Genomic DNA, 23,736 nt, shown 5'->3' on the forward strand with positions numbered 1-23,736 from the left:
CGTTTCTCGAAACAATTGTATGGGCTACATACAATGGCATTTTCCCCAGATCACCCTAGGTGAGACCAAACTCCGAAATTTACACCCCTAAGCGAGACGACGAGCATCCCCACCCCTTTCATATGCGATTATCCCGGGAAAACAAATAAGCAAAGCTCTAAGGACACAATCAAAGCAAATTTTGCTTATTTTATGACATTGTCCACGTGCGTTTTCGTAGACCACAGGCAGTCGGTGGGGTATTTTTAGCTATGCTGCGGGTCAAAAAAGACCATTTTATTTTGCAAGGCGTTTTTTCAGTATTGGAAGGTGACTCGTAAAATAATGTGATCAGTGTTTTTCTGATGTTTCTACTTAATTTTGACATCTTACTAAAGGCATCCCTGGAGGCTCCGGAAAATCCTCCCTAGGCAACTTGCGAGATTATGAAATTACATGTATGTCAGTCACATCCACTAGTTTGAATTAAGAGACAATGCTGGTTCGTAGTCTCTAGAGTCGTCATAAGGATCCATCTTTGTTTGATCTGTTAGAACACATCGCTTCCTTCCATTGGCTATTAATTTATTTATTAACCTGCGATCAAGCCCATTTTAGCATCGCTCAATCTCTTATGTAGTCGCTCGCCAAATCCAAACTATGCCCCGCGCGGAATTAAAATAGAGCCTTATCGCAGGTTACTTATTTATTATGTCAGGGACTGAAAGTATGCAAAGTCGTGAGAGTAAATGTTACCATTATTTCTTCCCTTTAGTTGTGCAGTAGATGACACCGTTAACTTTATTGAATCTGGAAATAAACAACTTCAGCGGTATAGTATCGAGGCTTTTCAGTTTCTGGGTGATCACGAGTTTGTCTACCTCCACTGCAAAGTAAAAATATGTAACGCAACAGATCCTTACTCACGTTGTGCTCAAGGCTGCATTCCACATCGAAGGAGACGGGTCGCCCGGTTACCAAGACAATCAAAGGACGAGGAAGCCACTCTGGCTGAAGGACCTTTCATGCGACAACACAATGAAAAGAATAGTCCTCTGCTACAAGAATACAAAGAAGCGAGAGCCATTGATAAGACTGACGCTGGTAAGTAATATAAACTAATCTATCCACAAAATAATACACTTTAAGTGAAGTATTCACCCGTATTACATAGAAAACCATTTAATAACCATATTATCCAATAAATATTACACATTCAGCTGTGTTATGAAAATTGCTGACGACTTTTACGTTGGGGGAAACAGCCCCATTGAGGTCTTCGACAATTGCCGCAGAGTTCGTACCCTATTTCAAAAGAATAATCTTCGATTGTCCGCAACTAAAACTATCATCTTCCCCAGAAAGGCCACGGAACTGGGCTGGGTGTGGTCTAATGGCACCCTGCAAGCTAGCCCCCACAAATTGGCCGCACTATTCTCGGTCGAGGCTCCTTCAACTGTGCAAGGACTGCGTTCTTTTATCGGAGCTTACAAGGTTTTCAACCATGTGCTTTCAAGATTTGCGGAACTGCTTGATCCCCTGGACCAAGCCTCTGCAGGGAAAGAATCCAAAGAAAAAATTGCGTGGTATGATAAAATTTCTGCTGACCTTTAAAACCGGACCATCACCATCCCCCAGCCAAAAGATGCCTTATGGATAGTGACCGACGGCGCCGTTAAGAATAGAGGTATCGCAGCCACACTGTATGTACACCGCAATGGGAAGCTGCTCTTAGCTGGATTTTCAGTGCCAAGCTTCGTAAGCATCAAGTGACTTGGTTGCCTTGCGATATTGAAGCCTTGGGTATGGTCGCGGCAATTAAACACTTTGCCCCCTATATCATTCAATCACGACCCAAAACCGAGGTACTCACTGACAGCCGACCTTGCGTCCAAGCGTATGGCAAGCTCAGGAAGGGAGAATTCTCAGCCCGTTCCAGAGTGACCACCTTCCTGTCAACAGTTATCCGCTATTCCGTCCTCTTACGTCACATCGCCGGTGTTGAGAACCTACCCTCTGATTATGCCAGTCGCAACCCAAAAGAATGCTTGGATTCCATTTGCAAAAACTGAAAATTCATCGTCCAACTCGAAGATTCTGTTATTCGCAGCCTCTCCGTTAGTGATGTCCTTCAAGGCTCCGTCAAGATGCCCTTCACTAGCCGTGCTGTTTGGCAGCCTACCCAGCTGGAGTGCCCTCACCTCCGGAGGACACACTCTCACCTCAGCCAAGGTACCTGACCCTGTAAGAAAGCCACAAACATTTTTGATGGGAAACGCTACCTTAAGGATGTCGTAATCCCTCGTGATTCCAACCCTTTCGTGATTGCCTAGTTGTTCCATGCTCCATCTTAGATGGTCTTGTCACATCCGGTTTATTCATCCATCAAAGTACCAAACCAAGCGTCTCTTCAGCAGATAATCCTTCGCTCGAAATGTTGACAACGCCATCGATTTTATATCTTCCTCCTGCCACACCTGTCAGTCTCTGAAGTCAATCCCTAGACACTTCCAGCCTCACTCAAGGAAAAAGCCCGTTGGCGTTTCATTTGCTGCCGATGTCGCCCGACATCACCGACAATTGATCCTAGTTCTAAGAGAAACTGTCTCCTCATACAATTTGACCACCCTTATCAGGACCGAGAAACATGATCTCCGCGATGCCATCATAGTCCTATGTTCCCAGCGTTCCTTACATGATGGCGGTGCGGTGCGACAGTTCGTATTGATCCTGATCCTGGTTTTTGTTCACTTGCCCGCGATCCAATCCTCCTCTCCCACGGTATTACCTTGGAGATTGGCAGGGCCAAGAATCCAAATAAGTATCCTGTCGCTGAACGTGCCATTGAGAAGCTTGGTTTAGAGCTCCTAAACTTGTCCCCCGAGGAAGGACCTGTGTCGTACGTCACTATCGCACTAGCGACAGCAAACACAAACTCCCGCATCCGGCGTGATGACCTTTCGGCGCGTGAGGTCGGGGACCCAACGTGACTGGCTAACTGGCCAGCAGTTACCCATCGTTGACCGGCAGCAGAATCACACACCGAGTGCAAAGTCTAAGGCTCGCAGCCGTACCAACATACACTCTGCTGCTGTTTCTGTCGGCGACGTAGTCTTCTTTGAAGAGTGACAAAGACAAAGTGAAAGCTCGTAAGAAATACCTCGTGGTCAGCTTCCGTGAGGACCTCTCTTGTGTGCTCCGGAAGTTCACCACCTCCCAGTTTCGCACCAAAGTCTATTGGGTGCCTATGTCCGAATGTTATCCAGTGGCCTCGACAGTTTTGGCTCAGTCCCCACAGGGTCCCATCCGTTGCCTTTGCAAGCCCTCTCCATTAGACTACCACCAAGACACGCCATTGTCCCTGGGCCTTCTCAAGTGGTTACTCGGTCCCCAGTCTACGAAGAACCCAAGGTTCCATCACCTGTGCATGACGTTATACCTGTCCAGGAAATTTCTCCCTTACCTGCAGCCATTGTCCCACAGCCCTGCCCACCAGCCACTTTTCCAGACTACGTGGCTCTTTCTGGGGCACCACCTGAATCTGCTGCTGTCGTCCCACCAAGGGGATCTGGCCGCCAACGACGTGCCCTATTTTGGCACAATCGGGAATTGGGACTTAGAATAGTGTGCCAGGCCTTTGCGTTCTTCCTGGTAGCACTGCTCCGTATGACTTCACTTAGTTGTACCAGAGACTGCAACCATTGTGCGTACTACATTCGCTTTTCACTGTTGTTGTTCTAGTTCCGGCTCTGTATGTCTTGCATTCACATTCAGCTTACTTCTGTGCTTGGATGCTAGGCCATAGAGAGAGAGAGCTAGGAGGCAGCCAATCCATCACGTTATTTACATTTTACTCAGCAGTTGTTAACGCTGCGCGTGCGCTTGCGCTTCGTATCTGTTTCCACGTACTCTCCTTTGATTACAGTTGGCGTTTTATTGAACATTCGAGTAAACGCATTGTTTCCTTGTTATTGGCGCTGACTGTTTTTCCCTCGTTCCCCGGCTAATGATATATTTAAATTATTTTAATTTCATTGGTTGAATTCACTCGATCTGCTTGAGCAGTACGTTTTATGAAATACGGCCCTGTATTGGCTAATGCTCTGATTGGCCAATTTGTAACATTTATAGGATGATAAAAAATACTTAGCTTGTTTTTTGATTGTCTTTAATATTTCTTGTTGTTTAACTAAAACGCTGTGTCAAATGCAGTACGCTAGCGATGCAACGTCCTGCCATAAACGGGGGATCCACCTCATGCAAATTCCCGCCAAAAATCGCGGTTTTCAGCAGCGCGACCTTTCGAAAAGAGGAACGTACGGTCGAACGATGACGTCATAACCAAAAGCAAAATTTCTCGGGGTTACCACCTTTGTTAACCATGGTGCTCCACTGTGTGTCTCCAGAGTGATGATCCACTGTCCTTTGATTAAAATGTTGTTCATAACTGAATTACTATTTCCGTTACTTTGCAGATGCAAGCATTTCCTTGAGCACCATTGCGATGGCACTTGTTTTAGCAGTCAGCGTTTTGCTTTTGTCATACTTCATATATGCTAAAAAGAAACACAGTTTCAAGCGAGATTACCATCCACTGGCTGTGCCCGTTGAGTGATGGAACTTGTTAGGAGTTGGTGACGTCAAGAGGAAACGTTTTTCGATGGGCTTTGCTATTTGGAAATTAACTAATCGCTTCTACCCAGTTTTAACTGGGGGTTTGTGAAAGTAGACTTATTATATTATCATGAAAGACCGCAAGAAACAACCATGAAGGCCTAAGGGAAGGAACAGTCCAATTTTGAGATAAAAATACAGCTTAGGTGATTTCCAGGCCCTGTGGAATGACTTAAGGATTTGTGTGAGCCCCGAGGTGATGTCTTTTATCTAAGGCTCAATTTTAGTGAATCGAAATTAAGGTCTTGGTACTGATCTTGCTTTACTTTGGAGTTCAGTATCCGAGACAGGGGAGGATCTAGGATAACTATAATAATGACCGCTTTCCAAAACAACGAAAATGTTTCTAGGGGAGTCTGAGGGCATGCTCCCCCTGGAATGCTCTGGGTTTTAACTCTCTAAAGTCCCTTTTCCTGTGTTTCTGAACGATTTCCGTAAAACGTTGGAAACCGGTATGGATCCGCCCCTGCCAGAAATCTTGTATCTCTGGAAATGTAACAACTTAATGGTGCTGACCAGTTTTATGCATAATTCGTTTAACCAAGCTTCTTTGTCTTTGTAAGAACAAAAAAACTCCAAGATTGTTCAGTCTTTCTAAAAACCGTCTTTTGACGCACTCTAATACCATCCCACAGTGCTTTGCAAAAGAGGACATCTTTGAAGAAGAGAGCAGAGCAGCGAGATCAAATATCAAATAGGCATCACAGAAACCAGGTGCTGATCAGCTCCTGCAATAACTACTCTTTTAATTTCAAATCTCGTCCGAAGTATTGCCTGCGTTTTCACTTTTTTCCCGACTTTTTTCCTGACTTTTTTCCTGACATTTTTCTCGACTGTTTTCGGAAGGCCGCTGATCCCTACCTACTTGTCTTGAAAACAAAGACCCCTAATACCCCTAAGACCTTAAGATTCGAAAACGAAGGAAGTAACCCCAAACCCTCAATTTGGTTAACCCTACATAGGCCTAACTCGGCCTAAAGTTGGGTTTGGGGCCTAGGGTCAGCCAAATTGAGCGTTTTGGGTTGCCTTTTCCCTTTTCCAGTCTTAGGGATCTTTGGTTTCAAGCCACACAGGTAGGTAAGGGTTAGCAGCCTTCCGAAAAAAGTCGAGAAAAAAGTCGGAAAAAAAGCAAAAAAAAGTGAGGACAGGAAAAAAGTCGGGAAAAAAACTCAAAACGTAGGCAAAACTTCGGAGGAGATTGCCAAAGAAATGGCACTTAATAGCCTCATTAAATAAACCATATTTTCACGACAGAAGCCTTTCATATATATTCTCCTCCACGAAGTCCATTTTGAAAGCACGTTTGTGCTCCTCTGGCATGCTTCGATCTCGGTCCCAGATTCCCTTTCTTTTCGTTTCTCCGAGATACTGAGGGAGACAAGGAACAGAGCTTATTCACTCGTGACAAAAACTATTCAGTGATGACATTTCGAAAACCTAAGAGGAAGTAAAGTTCTCTCTTTACGGGCTGGGATCTGGAGTCGGAAGGCCACCTAGATTCCTTTACACAGGCCTAGGGCGATCAAGTGTTCTACCTTTTTTTTATCATCAATGCAAACGTCGAGAACTGTGCTTAATTAAAATTAAGTCCAACGTTTGTGCAACACGCCTCTTGAATTGCTTTTGTAATGAACGCGGTAAGGGAATAAAACTTCGAAAATTAATAAAACCTCGTCATAATGATCAAATGTCATTTGTAAGCAATAAGCCGGTTCGGAGTTGTGCACGTTGGGATAAAAACTCACAAATTTCCTTGCTTTGTTTTGGAAAATAGTTGCCCGAAGCGACCTGGTTGTATGCCCCTCTGATGCATAATAAATGTACTAACTTACAAAGTTACTATTCCTATTTTAGTAAGCAGCATCAAACTAAGGCTTTGTCAATTCCGTTGCAGTGTGAACCTAAATCTTCCTTCGGTCGAAACGTCAGCTGTCAAAAATTCCTTTACGTTGGTCAATTTACCATATCAACCCAGTTGGTAAACCCATTTGTGTGTTTCACCTCCCAACCGACGCAGCAACATAGTTTCTTTAGGAATTAAACCCCTATATCCATTCTAAATCTTCCCTAGTTGCAACGGATTTCCATTTAGCATCCTTTGTATTGTAATATAAGCTTATGCTTGTTTCTATCCCCCGTTGCGCATGTGCTTTTTGAAGCTTCGAACTGGCTTATTGGAAACGGATGAAAGTATGTCCCATGACGTTTCAGGTATGCACAAAGAACATGTTATACAATCTCGTACCCAGAGTCCTCGGGCTTCTTGGCCAGCGGTTGAGCGCCCGGAGAGACTCTGGGATAATCGGCTTAACAATGGCAGTCCGACAGGAAGTCGGTAAGTAATTCGGAAGCCCCAGAATTTGGAGGGAGATTCAAAATCTAAAACTAGTTTCAGTGCTGTTTGTTTTTTTCTACCTCAGAAATGTAAAAATCACAAAAATAATAAAACGACGAGGTTTGAATTATGTCTTATACCGCACGGGAATTTTCCCACGCTGCTAAAAAGTGATTACTGTTGCTATTGCAAAAGTACCGCGGGAAAACATAACATCAGTCTGTTTGAGGAGAAATCCGTGGAGTAAGGTCTTGTCGAAGCCATTCAGAATTACGGAAACATCAAATTGTAGAAGAAGAGGACATTTGTGTCGTTTCCACAAAAGAATTGTCGATTGTGTTGCTTGCACGATGGCATGAACGATGGAATGTACGCTGAAACACTAAAAATACACTTACCGAAAGCGTCAGAGGTTTCATCTTCACTTGCTGTTATAGCAAGCCAATGATCATTTCTCCAGTTTCTTTGTGTGTAAGGCTAAAATTCTTGTTTCTCGAACACTTTCAACCCGCCATTTCTACTGTTTACGGTTTTCTCTTTTCTGTTTCCGGTTAAACTCAAGCATACGTAATAAGACCGGAACCCACGTTTTCTGGGAAAATGGAGAGTCTCTCCGGGCGCTCACCCGCTGGCCAAAAAGCCCGAGGACTCTGGGTACGTATGCACTTTGTAAGCGTCATTTTGAATTTTCCCGGCTAGTTTAGAGTGGACTACCATTAACGAAAATTTGGTTTTATCAACGGAGTTGATAATGTTAATTGGCCAACGATCAGAGATTCGGTGGCCAATTTACATTATCAACTCCTTTGATAAAAGCAAAGTTTTGTATACTACTTTCCCACCGACGCAGCACCACAGTTTCTTTAGAAACTACCCCTTCTCATATCTTATGATTAACGAGACACTGAATAATGTAATTCTACATGTAGAATTATTATCAACTTTACATAAAAGCTATTTATTATGAAATTATTTCAGGAGATGGGCTCCTGATTGTTTTTTATTTGACAGGTTGCTATATTAGACCTGACAACCTCTTTATCAACAGTTTGCCAAAGTTGGCCCGGTCTTCCGGCTGGCGGCGCAACGACTACGGCCGAGTAGGACTGGTTTTGACACCCTGTAAACTTCTAAAAATATCTTCCGAATTCTCCTCGTTCGAACGGATGGAAGGAAAAATCGCGCAGTAACAAGAGTGGAACGAAAGCGACTCGCGTTTATGAATATGGCAGGTTGGATAAACCTCCCGTTGAAACGTTCCGACGGTGTTGATTTTAAAAAGCCTTTGGAGAAGTTCATTAAAAACACCTTTTCCGCTGAGGCCGTGACGGAAAATGAGGACGCCATTGCTGAACTTACAAAGTTGAGAAATACTTGTGTAATGCAAACTCTCGATAAACACGAGTCTGCATTGGAGCCTTTGTTAAGGTAAGAAAAAAAAAAACATGTAAGTTGGATGAGTTATGATGCATAGGATGTACATGTTGGTGTGGAAAGAACATAAGCTTACTATTAAAAAGAGGCTGCTTTCGAAGAAAATTGATTTGCAGCGCATCGGTCTATATATTTTTCATTTGTCACCAAATAGGTGGTCACGTTTGAGCTTATAGACTTGTACAGTGTGTCTACCGCTAAAAATCAACGACTTTTTATATTTTAATTTAACTAAGGTCGATTAAAGGCGGTGCCACTTTACCTTGTAGCTAATTACGGTCATTACGAGGCATATCTTCAACACCGTTGGATCGATCCGGTTCACGATGTTCTGCATATCTTCTCAGCTTATATCGAGGGCACAGTAAAACTTGTAGTTGAAAGTACAAGAATCAACCTAAACGACAGACTGCTGAATGTGAACAAATGTGTACATGTGTACTGTTGAGTACTTTTCTTAATTGGGAAATGAAAGAGAATGACATTCCTCCAAGGAGAGGTCATGCTTGCTTCAGTTACCTTGATACCATACTAGGTGACAAATGATGTAACCGTTGTTGGTCACATGTGCACATTTATGTGCACTCTGCTATTTTTCTGCAGAAACTCTTTGCTCAAGTTGGACAGAATAATGACCATAATAACTATGGTATCTACATGTACATGTAGGGCGGTGCTCAAAAGTAGCCATTGTCTGGTCATCTCAGACAACCAGAAATTTTAATGGACGACCAGTTTTTGGTAAAATAAACAGCATGGTTGCCCAAGAAAAGACCACAGACAACCCAGGAAAAAATAAAATGAATTACATAAGCACCACCGGACTGACTTGTTGGTTTTCCCATTTTTGTCAATGTGAGATAGCATTGTGAAGTTTGCAACAACAACTTTACTGCAGCTGAGCATTTTCCGGTGTTTTGATTATCTGTGGCTTTTACAAAATTTTGCCAGATTGGAAAATGCAAGAGATAATCTCAAACATGCAGGCGATGCAGATCAAAGACTTGGACCATTATTTAAATCCAGGCTTGCACAGGGTTTGGTTACCCACCTTTTGGAACAGGGTTGACCCAGAATTTTTTATTTTATTTTGAGCATTGAATTGTAGGGTGATTTTCAAAGGCCAAATAAACATCAAGGCTGTTCTTTAACGGCGCCCGGTCGCCTGAGGCGACTAACATATGGCTTCGGGCGAGTGAGAAAAATTACCCGGTCGCCCGGCCGGGCACTCCCGTTTATTCTATTTTTAGCAGTTTACGAAACCTCTAAGAAAAGGTTTTTTCTTCGTACGAAACAATCGATTCAAAGGCCGTTCAACGTGATTGATTTCACATGTAACATAATCCGTGACTCTTTCCACGTGACGGCCGGCGGCCGCACGAATTTCGATTCTTTCTCAAAAAGTAGCTATAAATTTGGAACGTGGAGTTTGGCATCTCTTGGTAATAGTTTTAAAAAAAGAGTTGTTACTGCTGCTCTGACAGCGCTAAAGCGCAGACGGCAAAGCGGTGCAATTTATTTTTGTATGAACCCGGGAGTCGCAGTTTGTGCAAATTTAATATTTTTACGATTTTTCGCTGCTGCGCCTGCTTGGCTAAAATATGTTTAGGTTACGGTTGTTTTTCCCCAGTATATGAAATAAATAAATAAAAAAAAGGAAAGATATCATGTTATTTGTTGTTGTTTTAAAAACAGAGCAACCCGCGTTGTCTTTGGTGTCGTGACAAATCATTGCATGCCCTAAACAAATAACGTTGTGACTGGCGCTTCGACCGAATCCACAAAAGAGATCATTCCACTAAACATTTTCAGCATTTTCCTGATGATATAAGGAAAAAATACTTTAGTTCTGTCCTGTAGCGATGATTTTCGTCCAGATCAAGATGACTTGCTCAAAAAATTAAAATTGATAGCTTTTGGGCCGCGGTGGTTTCATTGTTTCACGGCAGTTTTCACAAAAGCTCCACGGGAATCAAGCGGCATTGATTCACGTTTTGAAAATTTATTTTCAACCGAACTAAAAGGTTTACCTGTATTACACTTAAACGTCTTCACATAAACCTGCCGCAATCATTACTTTTGCACTTTTAAACCTGAAAATGAACGGTGGCATTGCCACTTTTCTCGTCCTTTTCAAGTATGGCATGAAAAAGTTGACGGGTTGCGGGTTTTTCTTGCACTAGCGAGTTCGATGATCACCAGAGCGGTAGCAGCAATGTTTTGTTGAGAGAGAGACAGATGAAGATCTTGCTGCGTTGTTGATCTCAGATAATTAATTAATGAATTCATTAATTAATTTGGGCGACCAACTTGGAGGGCTGGACACCCCAGCTGAAATTCTTGGGAGCCCGAAGGGCGCCGTGAAATTTTCCTTAGAGCACAGCCTTGAACATTATAGTGAAATGAAAGGGTTGGGCAAAAGGTCCATATCAAATAATATGACAACATGTACAGTGTAGCTCTTGCTAAACATTTGTAAGATATAGGATTTAGGCAAACCCACTGCATCAAGTGTGCTCAGAAAGATGGCACAAAATTAAGTAACTCAATTAAAGAGTTTAGTGGGTTTGTGTTTTGTTGGACGAGCGATCAAAATGTACATTGTAGGTGTACCTGGAGTTCCTGGTTCAATGTTCAATGTTAGCGGTGCCTCAGTCTGTGTTGTCAATGATCCACATTCATAATAATATGAGTTATAGATGTGAATGAACTGGTGGCATGAAAGCATTAGCTTGCTTGTTACATGTATACTGTACTTGTGACCATTAATTTTTGTTAGATTAAGGACGGTGCCTACTATTGTTATTGCTCATACGTTCTGCTTATCTGGAGATACTCGGATTTCCTATGGGTGGCGCTTAATTTAATACAGGGATATTTTTGCGCGGTTCAAAAGTATGCGGAGAAAGAAGAAATTTGTAAGTGCTCTTGGTATCCAAAGTGAAAATTGGGGCTAACCATGCATTTTTCAAAGATAATGAACCCTTTCATCCCTAAACTGGGCTAAACTGGACAGAGTATTTTACTCTGTCTAACGCCTGACGATTTTACTCATTAAGGGGGAAACCCCAGGAGTCAATGGGTTAAACTTCAATCTGGAAAAGAATGCCATACATTGCTTTGTATTTTTTAGCTTTTTGCAAATATTGTTGACTTATTTTCTTCAAAAAATGCATGGTTTCCCCTAATTTTCTTTTTAGATTTCATTAACACTTGTTAAGATCTGCTTTTCTTGCATATTCGGTAAACTGTGCAAAAATACCTTTGAATTAGTGGGCCCTATCCTTAAGGAAGAAAAAAAGACCGTGAATAAATCTGGTGCCTTTATGAGGTACAATGAACAGCTGTGAAAGCAAAAGACTGCTTGATGATGGCTAAAATTCCCAAATTTTTCAAGAAATACCCTGGTATAATGATACAGTATATGATTACACTGTACCAGTGATAGAAGATTTGCACAATCTTTTCTGTTCATGCAACTCTGTACAGGTACTTTGATCAGTTGGAATCTATGGAAGGAAAATTTCCTGTTTCAGAATCACAGGTCAGTTTGTTGTAAAGTTGATTGAGTGCATTTAATACATTTACATTAATGTAATGCACTGTGTCTCCCATTTACTGTTTGACATACAAGGTGGCACTTATAATGCCCTACAAGAATGCTGTACAATAACATTGTACATGTATGGCATTCATACTGTCACCCAAACCAGCTTAAACTGGCCAGACTTAGTATTTTACTCTGTCTAATGCCAGACGATTTTACTCGTCGATGGGTTAATCGTCAATGGGTTAATCCCTCACTCACCATTAACCATTGCACAATGTGTTCTAACATACACCTTTACTTGTTAAAGCCTCTCTGTCAACGAAAATGTACCGCACGCAGGCACAGAGCTTTTGTATGATATGAAACCTCCATTTTTCTGTCGGTACATTTTTCTGTTTCTTCGTGGAGTCATTCATTATCGGAGACATCCATCAGATTTGTTCTTACATAGTGCTTCATATTACAGCTACGTTATCGTTATCATCGTAGGGAGGAGATATTTTGTTGTCAATTACAATTCACAAGCGTTTCCAAGAGGGTTGAATGACTGAGCAGTTGGAAAGATAATGAATTCCGGAAAATCGTGGAAGAAGACCTCAGAGACCTGACCTGCTTAAGGAAGTCTGTTAATTTTATGGAAATCAGGTCTAGAACTAACAGTGTGTTTGCTGTAAGCTGTGCCACATTTGTATAAATCTCTTAGTTGGATTATTTACAATGTACATCTTATTTTCGAATTGACTAATACTTGTAGTTCACTGAGCTCTTATTCTGGTATCATACAACTTTCAGTTGAAATCCTTTTGTTTTTTCTTTAGGAGCTAAAAACACTCAAGAAAACACATCCTTAATTGACCGATGTGCAAGTTGTTTCAATCTGTACATGTACGTGACTCTTTGACGGCAACGTCAATAGCAGAGTCTTGAAAAACTTTCCAGGAAGACTATATTCAATGAATAGTAAATAATATATCATTTTTTTCAAGTTCTCAAAGATAGAGCAAACAATTACTTTTACCAACAACGAAGATCAATATTAAATGGCTCTTATTGAAATTTGTTTTATATTCAAAACCTACATAATTTGTTTATGGTGACAAAATCATTCCAAAATACGTGATGATCTTTTATCAGTTCAAGGGTGGCACCAGCGCTAAAATAAATATTCATTGCAAACAACTTTTTAAATATTCTTTTGTAGCTTTTTGTCGGTCATTTTCTTCTTACTCATTTAAATCAAGCTGAATTTAAGAAATCTGAATAATAATTTTCATGCACTCTCCGGACATGACCGTTAAATATTTCAAGAAACATCATAGCACAGTCCTGTTCACTGTATTCACCAAAATATTTGAGGTTGAAATGTTTGATCATACATGTAAAGCAAATCAATTGGCCATATTATGCATAAACATGCATTGATTATGCGGAAATTTAAACGTTCTATAAAAATAATAATAATATTATAAGGCCCGTACAGGATAATTATGTGCCTTCTTATGGTAAATGAGGACTTGAAATTGCGACCAATACAGTTTACTGTTGCATTTGTGACTGAATTTGTTTTCTTTGAGATTAAAATGTATGGAGGAGTGGCCAATTTGCGACCAACGTTCACCGTTGAAATAAAAGGGATAGCAGTTGGCAATTTGCTGCATTTTTTGCTAAAATAAATAAGGTGGTAAAAAATCATTTTGTTTCTTGTCGTGAATTTTGTTTCAATTTGGAGATATGGAGCATAAGGACCGCGATCCATTCCCTCGATCATTGACCATTTTCAGCTGTTTTTTTACACAATGTGTATTGCGGGCTCCTATTTTCCCTATAATATGATACAATTTAATTTGCAATTCTATTAAACGTGCACCTAAATTTTCATATACAATATACGCTGTATCTTGTCGCATTTTGCGACCAGATAATTTTTTTACATTTCGACACCATTATAACACAGGTTCTATTGTCCAGGCTCATTGCCGAAAAATGTCAAAATTTCGTCTTGCAAATGAAATGGCGTGTTTTCTTCAATCGATCTTTAATGTTCAGGAAAATAAGCATTTCAAAACAGTCAATCTCTTTGGCTTTTATGTTTATGAGGATGGTAAGCAGCTGCTTTGTCACTAACATCAGGCATTTTTTCTGTTTACGCGTAAAATTTTATGTTGAGGATTCGGATTTTAGAGAATTATGCGGATCCGCATTGCCGCATCCTGTCAGATGCCATGTTTTCTGTGACTGTCATCCTACCAGATGACAAGAAAATCACTCTTTTGCTCCTTATTGTGTAGTACATGTGATCAATATTGTGAAATTAGAGGTTCATGTGCATAGTTGCACTTTTGTGTTGCTTGTTTCAAAACCAGAATGTACATGTAAACATTTAAGGAAAACTTGCTAACAAAAAATTAATTCATTTACACAGTTTTCCAGCCTACGTTTAGCCTGTATTTTGCTTAGACCATTTTTCTGTTATGTTTGAAGGACTAAATTTGGAATTACAGTATATTCATTTTATAGTCTTTTGGACTTAAAACTGGAGTTCACAGCTAGTCAGAATATTTGGAAATAGCCAGTGAGATAATGAAGTTCTGTGTATTCTTAATTAAGCAATTAGATTGTAACTTGTGTGATATCGCCCTGAGGACAGCGAGAGATGGCAAGGCTCACTTAAATTATATTTATTTTAGACGTATAAGTTAAATATGTTCTGTAAATTTCTTATTAGATCTGCTTGGAATTTTAGCACTTTCACAATTTTGGTCACATTCAACAGATCAGAATCTCCTTTACCTGGTATGATGCATTTGACAAGGGATCCTTGTTTGGGTATCGCAAAAGCTGTAAGTGTTTGCCTGTTCAGAATTTTGTGGCCTTGAGATCAACTCCTTAATAAGTCTTATGCTTGCATCTCCACATTAAAAGGCCCTAAAGGGCAGTGGCCATTATCTTAAACTAAGAAGGGAAGATGTTTCTAGGGATGGAACCTTTCAAGAACTTAGTATTTTTTCACAGATGGTAGAAGAAGCAGATGTACATAATTATTGTTGAGTTTCAGGTGCAAGGGATTGTGTTGCACTTTTGTGAAACAAGCACCAGGTTATGAGTGGCATTCCCTGGTGAAAATCTTCAAAGGATCTTTAAGGATCTTCAAAGATCGTCATAAAGATCTTCAAGGATCCTAATAAAGATCTTAGAAAAGATCCTCAAAATTCCTTGCAAAGATCCTCAAGGATCTCGGCCAAGATCCTTAAAGATCCTCAAGGATCTTGCCAAGATCCTTGAGGATCCTCAAGAATCTTGCCAAAGATCCTTGAGGATCTTTAAGGATCTTCAAGGATTTTAAAAGATCTTTTGAGGATCTTGTTAAGATCTTTGTGGATCTTTCCTGAATGTTACCAAGGAATTTAAAAAAAATCCTCAAGGATCTTTATTATTTTAAAAGATCCTTTGAGGATCTTGTTAAGATCTTTGTAGATCTTTATGAATCTTACCAAAGATCTGTAAGGATCTTCAATAATCTTACCAAAGATCTTCAAAGATCCTAATCTATCCTTGAGGATCTTGTCAAGATCTTTGTGATTATTTTGGGTATATTCAGTATTCTTACCAATGATCTTCAAGGATGTTTGTGGCTCCATTAAAGAACCAAGATTACTGCCAATTATGGCTTTGATTCACCTCACGGTTAAGATAAGTGCCAGGATGTCATATTGAAAATCTGAAACATGCTAATTTAAAGTGAATTTGAAAATGGCCAATTCCTATTAACTACCGTGAACAACAACAACAACAACAATATGGCACAAACATCATTTAAACTTTCTTTATTTGCATAGATGTGTTTATCATTGTCAAAATCATAAAAAAAATGGAGATTAAGGATACAATAAATTGTAGGGCTGGAAACAAAAACCTAGTAAGTGACAATTTTTGGTCAATTTTTAGTTTTGCACAAAACTAGCCTAAATAGACCTTTTTCTCTTGTACATTTTGTTTTCCCAATACAAATCATGTGATAAAAAAGAGTGCATGCAAGCATGAATATGTCTGCCTGATCATCAATCCAATTTTGATCGGGGTTTATCCCCGTAAACGGGGCTGGCTGGATTTACATACAAAAGAAAAAAGAAAGGACCAATTAACCTCCTGAGTATTATGACATAATCTGTATTGGGAAAACAAAATGTACAAGCAAAAACGGTCTATTTTGCAAGTTGACTGGAAATGAACTTACATTGCCCTGGTATTGTTTTTATCCGATTTGAGCTTTTTTTCGAGAAATAAACTATGCAAAAATACTATTGGCTTCGCATTTGAAAGCAACAGAATCAGCAAAGCAACACCTACCTTTCATTGTTTGATTAAAATTTAATAGCACAAGCTTTATGCAACTGTATGCGTCGGTAGCTCATCCGAATGATGCACACAGCGAAGCACACAGCAGCTTGGTGGTTTGAGCCACCGATCAGACTTATTATTTTTCTTTTGTTTGTACAGAGATGTTTCTCTCGTTTTTCTTTTCTTGATTTTCTCTGCGATTTTATCGATCTTTGTTAAATTTAAGTTACATGAGACATGCACAAAAAATTAAATAAATAACTCTGATCAGTGGCTCAAACCACCGACCTGTCGTGTACTTTGCTGTGCATATCATTCAGTTGAGCTATCTACACACAGTTATATTAGTTTATAAATGCCATTAAATTTTAATGGAACAATGAAAGGTAAGTGCCGCTTCTCTGATTCCATTGTTTTCAAACATGAAGCCAATGGTATTTTTGCATAACTTATTTCTTGAAAATAAAGCTCAAATTGCATAAAAAATTACCAGAGCAATGTTCTTAAGTTCATTTCCAGTCAACCTGCAAAATTTGGGCTAGTTTTGAGCACTAAAAGTTGGCCAAACATTGTCACTTACTAGGTTTTTGCTTCCAGCCCTTCTATTACAGCAGTTGCAACCCCACACTAATTATTATTTTTTTCCCTCCATTGTGAACAAGTCATGTAAGTCATATATTTAATACTACAGTGACAATATTTGCTTGATAAAGGTACGGTAAAAACCTGAATAAATTATACAGTGTAAGAACCAAGTTTTTCCAAGCTACAGTCTGTAGGCTAAGGCTAGGCTACAGACTGTACTCAGGTTCTTAGAATAAAATAATGAGGTTTTGTCATTGGTGGGTATGGCCTATTTTGGGCCATTTCTGAAGTTTATACAAAGCTTTGCATGATAAACAGAACAAAACTAAAGCAACATTAAAACAATGGTACTATGTTGCTGCTGGGAAAACATGGTACTGGTAGAGCTTGTTATATTAAATTTGTGTATTCAGTGTTTGACTAAATTTCTCAAAATAAGAATCCATTTCAAAATTGTAGGCTAAAATAGGACTGTCTTAGCCAAAAACGTTCTACATGTAACTTGTAAAAGTTCTTATATGTGGGTTCCTGTTTTATTTCTGTACACCGTCATTGCCATCACTGTAGTTGTTGCATAATAATACCTAACATAAGCTTAGCTTACAGGATTAGAGTAACTACAACATTTTTTTCGCTTTGTACCTAAGCTTGGTTTCCTCTGGACAATGCGATTTAAAGATACATGTACATAGTATTATAGTCTTTTTCCAACCTCTTCAGAAATTCAAGGCAGTGACAACTTGACTACAATGCTATAAAAAGTGCTCATTGCAGTGGTTTAATGGTGACTTGAGTACAACAGCAATGGAGTCTAAAACAAAAGAAGCATATATATATTTTTTAAATCTGGGTTCTCATTGCTTACATAACAGAATATCGTGGACTTTGGTCACCAATTACAGACCACTTATCATGAAATTTCATGCACCATATCCCAGAAGAAATCTCTGCACCCAATGGAAGTGTCAATATTTGGCTGTTTATGTAGGAACACTCAGATCAGACTCAATGTAACTAAATCAAGCGTTCTTTTGCGTTTTAAACCGGGATAATTAAATTCGATGTGAATGTCCATTTCGTTGGCTTCGCTTTTTGTCGGTTATTTTTCTGAAGGATCATGAAAACCTTCCACTACAAGGTTCGTTATTTGTAAACAGAAAGACACTTCACAAAACGTTACAACGCCCGCACTTTGTATTAAGCTTATAAATTATAGAACATTACTTGCACTTTGATTTATAGGACAAAATCCCATGGAATTAGCATCAAAATTGTTTTATCCAACGCTTACCTCTTTAGGTGAGTTATTATCAGCAATTCCTTCCAGTGGACAAGCATTTTACATTGTAAAAGAACTAAAATATGATAAGGACTTGCAGTAAACCGAAAATCGAAATAACCGCCATCGATCTGTGGCTGGTGCGAGCCCGCAATTTTTGGTGCTGGCCTACTGCTGACCATAGCGGCTCAAATCCAAGATGGCTGATCTTCAATGATGTTCGAGGGGATCGTTTAAGGGTTTTTCCCGATGGTTCAAGAACAAACGCCATACTGAAAAAGTGAAGGAAGTCATTCGAAGGTCATCAAGTGAAGCTTGCTTTGAGAAAGTTTAAGTTTTAGTAATCTCAGTGAAGTGAGACAGAACATGCGTCACCCATTGCTCCCACTTCACTTCCGTTTCCAAGTTTTGGACGATGGTTTTCTTCAAATTATAACTGGGATAGAGGAGCTGACGGTCAGGTTACAATGTTTTCAGACTGGACATGCAACTTAATGTTAATTTCATTTTAAGTTAGTGCATGTAAATAAGTAAACGATCTCTTATAGAACAAACAATTGGTTTATTTGTATTTGATGCATTTTTTGGCTAGACAATGAAGTAATGATCCTTGTATAAACAAGAGCAATAGCACTTTCTTTAGTGATATTTTGCGTTCCGGTTCTTGTCACTTAACCCATTGTCATTTAATAAAATTTTAATAAAATGATTCTTTTGTCAGACTATATTGATAAAATCTAATAAGGTATCGTGTAACATAACCTAATTGGGTTTTTGTTTCACTGATTTTTCTATTTATTGGTATAAATGAACTCCTTTACTCCTTTAGATAATTTCTCAGTTTCGACAGTCACAACCTTTAATAATCCTAAAAAGATCCTGATTCTTGAGACAAAAAAGGTACAGGACATTATTTAATTGAGGCATCAACAGGTTCTCCCTAAAGCTTTTGAAGACTCCCAAAAGAGATCCTTTAAAAAAATCCCAAAAAGATCTTTAAGATGAATCCCTTTAAAATCCTAATGGTGTTCAAGAACCCCCTTTAAAGATGCAATGGTAACTAATTTATTGCAATTATTGAGTTCCCCCAAACATCTGTCTTAGACCTTTAAGGATCTTTGAGGATCCTGATAGAAATCCCGTTAAGGTCCTCAAGAATTCCTTGAGGATCTTTCATAGATCCTAAGAAGATCCTTTGATTGATCCTCAAAGGATCTTTATAAAGATCCTAAAAGATCCTCGAGAATTGTTTGAGGATCTCTCAAGGATCCTAAAAAGATCCTTTGACTGTTCTTGAAAAGATCTTTATCAAGATCCGTGAAGATCCTCAAGGATGTCATGAAGATCTTTGAAAGATCTCTTTGATAAGATTACAAAGATCTTTCCAAAGATCTTTGAAAGATCCTTAAAGATTAATAGAGGATTTATCAAGGATCTTCAAAGATCTTAATAAAGATCTTTTCAAGATCAGTTAAAAGATCCTTTTAAGATCCTTGGAAGATCCTCAAAGAATTCTTGAGGATCTGTAAGGATCCTTACCAAGATTTTGAAACTTACTCTCACTAGGATCTTTGTAAGATCCTCACAGGATCCTCACTGGCTCTTTGGGGATCTTTACAACTCCTAATTGCAATTGAAGATCTTTAAAGAACTTTCAAAGATCCTTCAAGGATCCTTGAAAGATCCTCATCTTCAAAGATCTTTTGCAGGTCCTTGAGGATCTTTAAGGATCCTTGAAGATCTTCAAGGATCCTCTGAGGTTTTTCACCAGGGTTACCTTTAGTACCGGTAGTTACTATTACACACAGTTGATGGAAACTTCCCTGTTTCAATAATTTTTGTCTGCAGCCATGTCAAGTCTCCAGTTTGAACGTCTAAGTTTGCTGTTCAACATTGGCGTTTTACAAGGACAGATTGCTGCTAGTCAAAATTTTCAGTCAGATGAAGGTTTAAAAACTGCAGCAAAAATGTTTCAGGTGAGCTTGTACACCAGCAGCTCTGAATAAAGGACATTAATTAAATTATTAAAATTAAGGATTAGAAAGATTCTTAGAAAGAATGCTCCTTTGAAAGCTTTTTTTGTTAAATGTATAACTAATATTATAATGAAGTTTCGATATAACGCACACTCTGAATGGTTAAAACAGTGTGCTTTATGAGAGTGCAGATGTAGGGCTGATGCAAGTTGTACATTGTAGGATTTGCAAAATACATTTGTAAAGTTTTGCGAAAATTTTAGCCAAATACTGTTGCAATTACATTGTAAACAATTCTTTATACGGTGTAAAACAAATAAAGAATCCTGGCCTGTCATCTGTTTTGAGGACCTTCTTCCCATAAATTTGACTACACAATGTAGTACATTCATACAGCACAACAAAGGGTCTGAATGCAGCCGCAGTTTGTTTACCAGACAGACCAGCCACATGCCTTGAGCAGCTTGTTTTCCAGTTATTGTTCAGATTTTCATGTGCGAGCGGAGTAGCGTTGATCCAAGAAAGAGCACAAAACCATCACTTTCAGGATGTGAACCCAGGCCACAGACGTTTTCCTCTTTTTACTCCTGGGCCACTCCTGCTCCACTTACTACTTCACTGTGCTTTAAATACAGCAATTATACATCTGACTGTTTTTTTTTTCGGCCAGCGTGCCAGTGGTTGTTTTCAGTTGCTGAAGGATTCAGTGTTTGCACAGTTGCATCAGGTGCCAACACCGGATCTGTCTGTTGAGATGCTGTCTGCATTAAGTGCGATCATGTTGGCTCAAGGACAAGAGAGTATCTGGAACAAAACAGAACAAGGTGCTTTTAATTACATGTACATGATCTTATTCTTAGTCAGGATCCTGTGTGTAATCCTGATGTCAACTAGGATCGTGAACAGGATCCTAGCACCATTCAAGATCCTTCATGCATGATCAGGATTCTGTAGGATCCTATAAAGGATTTTGCGATTTTGCTGGATTACGGGATTGTTTGCTAGAGTGTATATGTAGGAAGGGGTAGCTAATCACACTGTCAGTGGCGAATAATTACAGCTGTAGTAAAATTCCCCTCATCAGTCAATCACATGGATCTTTCAGAAAACCTAACTTCTTGACAAGGTCCTTCATAATTCCAAAGAAATAATTGTTCCATTGTGTCTCTGCTTTGTTTGTGTGTTTTGCAGATAAGATGAAGGATGCTGTAATAGCAAAGGTGGCTGCACAAGCAGCTGATTTTTACAAGGAAGCAAATGCTGCTTTTCAAGTATCTACAGTTAAACAACAACTGGAAAAAGTAAGTTGTCTTTGGCAATCACGTGCATGCTAATCGTACATGTAGTTACTAAAACAAGGAATGACCTACAGTGATATCTATAATGATCTACAGTTACATGTACCTACGTACAATGACCTACAATGACCTACAATTAGAGCTACAATGACATACAGTGATCTACAATGACCTACATGTACAATGACCTACAATGAGCTACATTGACCACAAGGAGCTACAATGACCTACAATGACCTACAATGACCTACTTGTACGATGATGTACAATGACCTACAATGAGGTACATTATGTGCTAAAAGTAGCTATTGACCTGTCATGAGCTAAAATAAATGATAATTTGCAGCTCTGAGGGCACTGCCGCATGTTTGCAGTACACAGCAGGGCTCGAAATTAACCTTTTTGCTCAGGAGCCAGCTGGCCACTAATGGGAAACATTTGGTTGCCAACTTATTTCATATATGACGTACATAAGAACATGATTTTAACTGTTATTTTGCATGCAAGGAAAGTCATAATTAAAATAATGGCAAGAAAGAAACAGCTTGAATTATGAATTCACCTTCATGCTGAATCTTCGTCTTCGGGCTGCAAAAACTCACGCAACCAGCAAGAAGCGCCCACGATCCCATGAAGCCTCTGAAACAATATGGCGCCTTTTGAAGGCAGGTGCAAAAGTCGGACCGGATCAACTCGGACCGCCAGTCAACGCGGATCGCCTCGGATCATGAAAAAAACATAAAATTAAATGAAATTGAAAGTTTTACCCATTTGAAAGTTAATTTAAAATTCCAGTCAAAAATGGGCCAAATTAAGAAAGACTTGAGATGTTTCTCCATGTTGTGCTGTGTAGTCAAGCCACCATTTTGCATTCTTAGTGCCAGTTCCACTCGGACTCGTCTTGTGTTCATCCATCCCTGATCATCCGTCAATCTCCACGATCATGGACCCAGGTGAAGGTAAAATCTAGGCCATCTTTGTCAGTGAATTTGTATCCGTCCACCACATTGATAGTTACAGTCGTACCCATTTCAGTTACGCTACGAGATTTCGCAGAAATTCGCTTTACTTGCGGTTAGCTCCTAAGTTGGAGAACAGGAAGTTGATAGATTCAGCTAATCATTAAGAAAAATTTGGCCTGCTTGATGACAAGGGAGTTCAGTCCAAAATGGTTGAAAAAAAGCTTGCTGTGAAAAATAAGCAAATATATACATTCACTGACAAAAGAAGGCCTAGATTTTACCTTCATCTAGGTCCATTTGGCCCATTTTTGACTGGAATTTTAACCTTCAAATGGGTAAAAATTTCAATTTCATTTAATTTAATGTTTTTTTCATGATCCAAGTTGATCCGAGTTGATCCGGTCCGACTTTTGTACATGCCTCCTATTAAACGTGGTGATGTATTGAAGTAAATTTTTTGCTATTTTTTTTACATGTAGTATTTAGACATTATTTTAGTTCAGTTCCGAACGATTTCATCATACTAAAGATTCAAATACAGAAGTTGTCTGCTGTTTATCCTGGGTTATCAGACAAAAGGTGATTCCCCAGCTGGCGACCAGTTCTGAAAATCTAGTCGCCAGTACTCAATTTTTGGTCACATTGGCGACCAGTGAGTCGCAATTTCAAGCCCTGCATACATGTAGGTTAAAAAGCATTCCACTCTGCGCTTTGAGCCAATCAATGACCTACATTGCTGAGCAAGTTGAAAACTTTCATTGTGCACTATGAACCAAAGGAAACATTGTGGGAAGAATAACTTATTTATAATCTTCTCTTAATTTTCTCCTGCTCTACATGTAATTAAGATTTTATTGTTGCCAAGCAAAGCCTTGATATTTGTACATTTTCATTTTAGCTTTAAAACAAAGGAAAACCTTGGAAGGGTCTTTTCGCAGTTTGTTTCTGCCTTCAAGGCCATGTGCAAAATTGCTGTTGTCATTTGGGCTGTCATGCAATGGACTAAAAGCGTTGTGTGACAACTCACAATGGATGTTTTCCGTTCACCAAACACTTCACTCTGATCCTTTTTTTGTCTTTCTCTCTGATTGCAAGCCATTTAAGTAGGCCGTTAAATTTTTGCATGTAGGTCATTGTAGGTCATTGTGGATTATTGTACATGTAGATCGCTGTAGGTGACACAACTCTTTCCTCTCTTGTCCTCCTGGGGCCTTCAACATTAATTTTTTTGGTGCAACCTGAAACAATATTTTCATTTTGATAATTATTATTAATTTATTCATTGTTGGGTGGAGCGGTAAATACATGTAGCATGCAATTGTGAAG

General features: G+C 39.3%; 2 protein-coding genes across 2 annotated transcripts in view; both read left to right on the forward strand.

Annotated features, from left to right (window-relative positions):
• LOC138012662 (uncharacterized) overlaps nt 1-6,248 on the forward strand; it is a 55,107-nt gene extending 48,859 nt beyond the window's left edge. Inside the window, exons 31-32 of the mRNA XM_068859489.1 lie at nt 755-1,083; nt 4,455-6,248. Of these exons, the coding sequence (XP_068715590.1) occupies nt 755-1,083; nt 4,455-4,594 (469 nt within the window). The 3' untranslated portion in view covers nt 4,595-6,248. The remainder of the gene's footprint in view (nt 1-754; nt 1,084-4,454) is intronic.
• Nucleotides 6,249-8,105: 1,857 nt separating this feature from the next.
• The window catches only part of LOC138013215 (programmed cell death 6-interacting protein-like), a 41,683-nt gene continuing 26,052 nt past the window's right edge, over nt 8,106-23,736 (forward strand). The window contains exons 1-6 of the mRNA XM_068860231.1: nt 8,106-8,416; nt 11,912-11,966; nt 14,746-14,812; nt 20,023-20,150; nt 20,821-20,974; nt 21,342-21,451. Of these exons, the coding sequence (XP_068716332.1) occupies nt 8,208-8,416; nt 11,912-11,966; nt 14,746-14,812; nt 20,023-20,150; nt 20,821-20,974; nt 21,342-21,451 (723 nt within the window). The 5' untranslated portion in view covers nt 8,106-8,207. The remainder of the gene's footprint in view (nt 8,417-11,911; nt 11,967-14,745; nt 14,813-20,022; nt 20,151-20,820; nt 20,975-21,341; nt 21,452-23,736) is intronic.

Source organism: Montipora foliosa, chromosome 8 (genome assembly GCF_036669935.1).
Source record: "Montipora foliosa isolate CH-2021 chromosome 8, ASM3666993v2, whole genome shotgun sequence".
In the NCBI taxonomy this organism is placed as follows: domain Eukaryota; kingdom Metazoa; phylum Cnidaria; class Anthozoa; order Scleractinia; family Acroporidae; genus Montipora; species Montipora foliosa.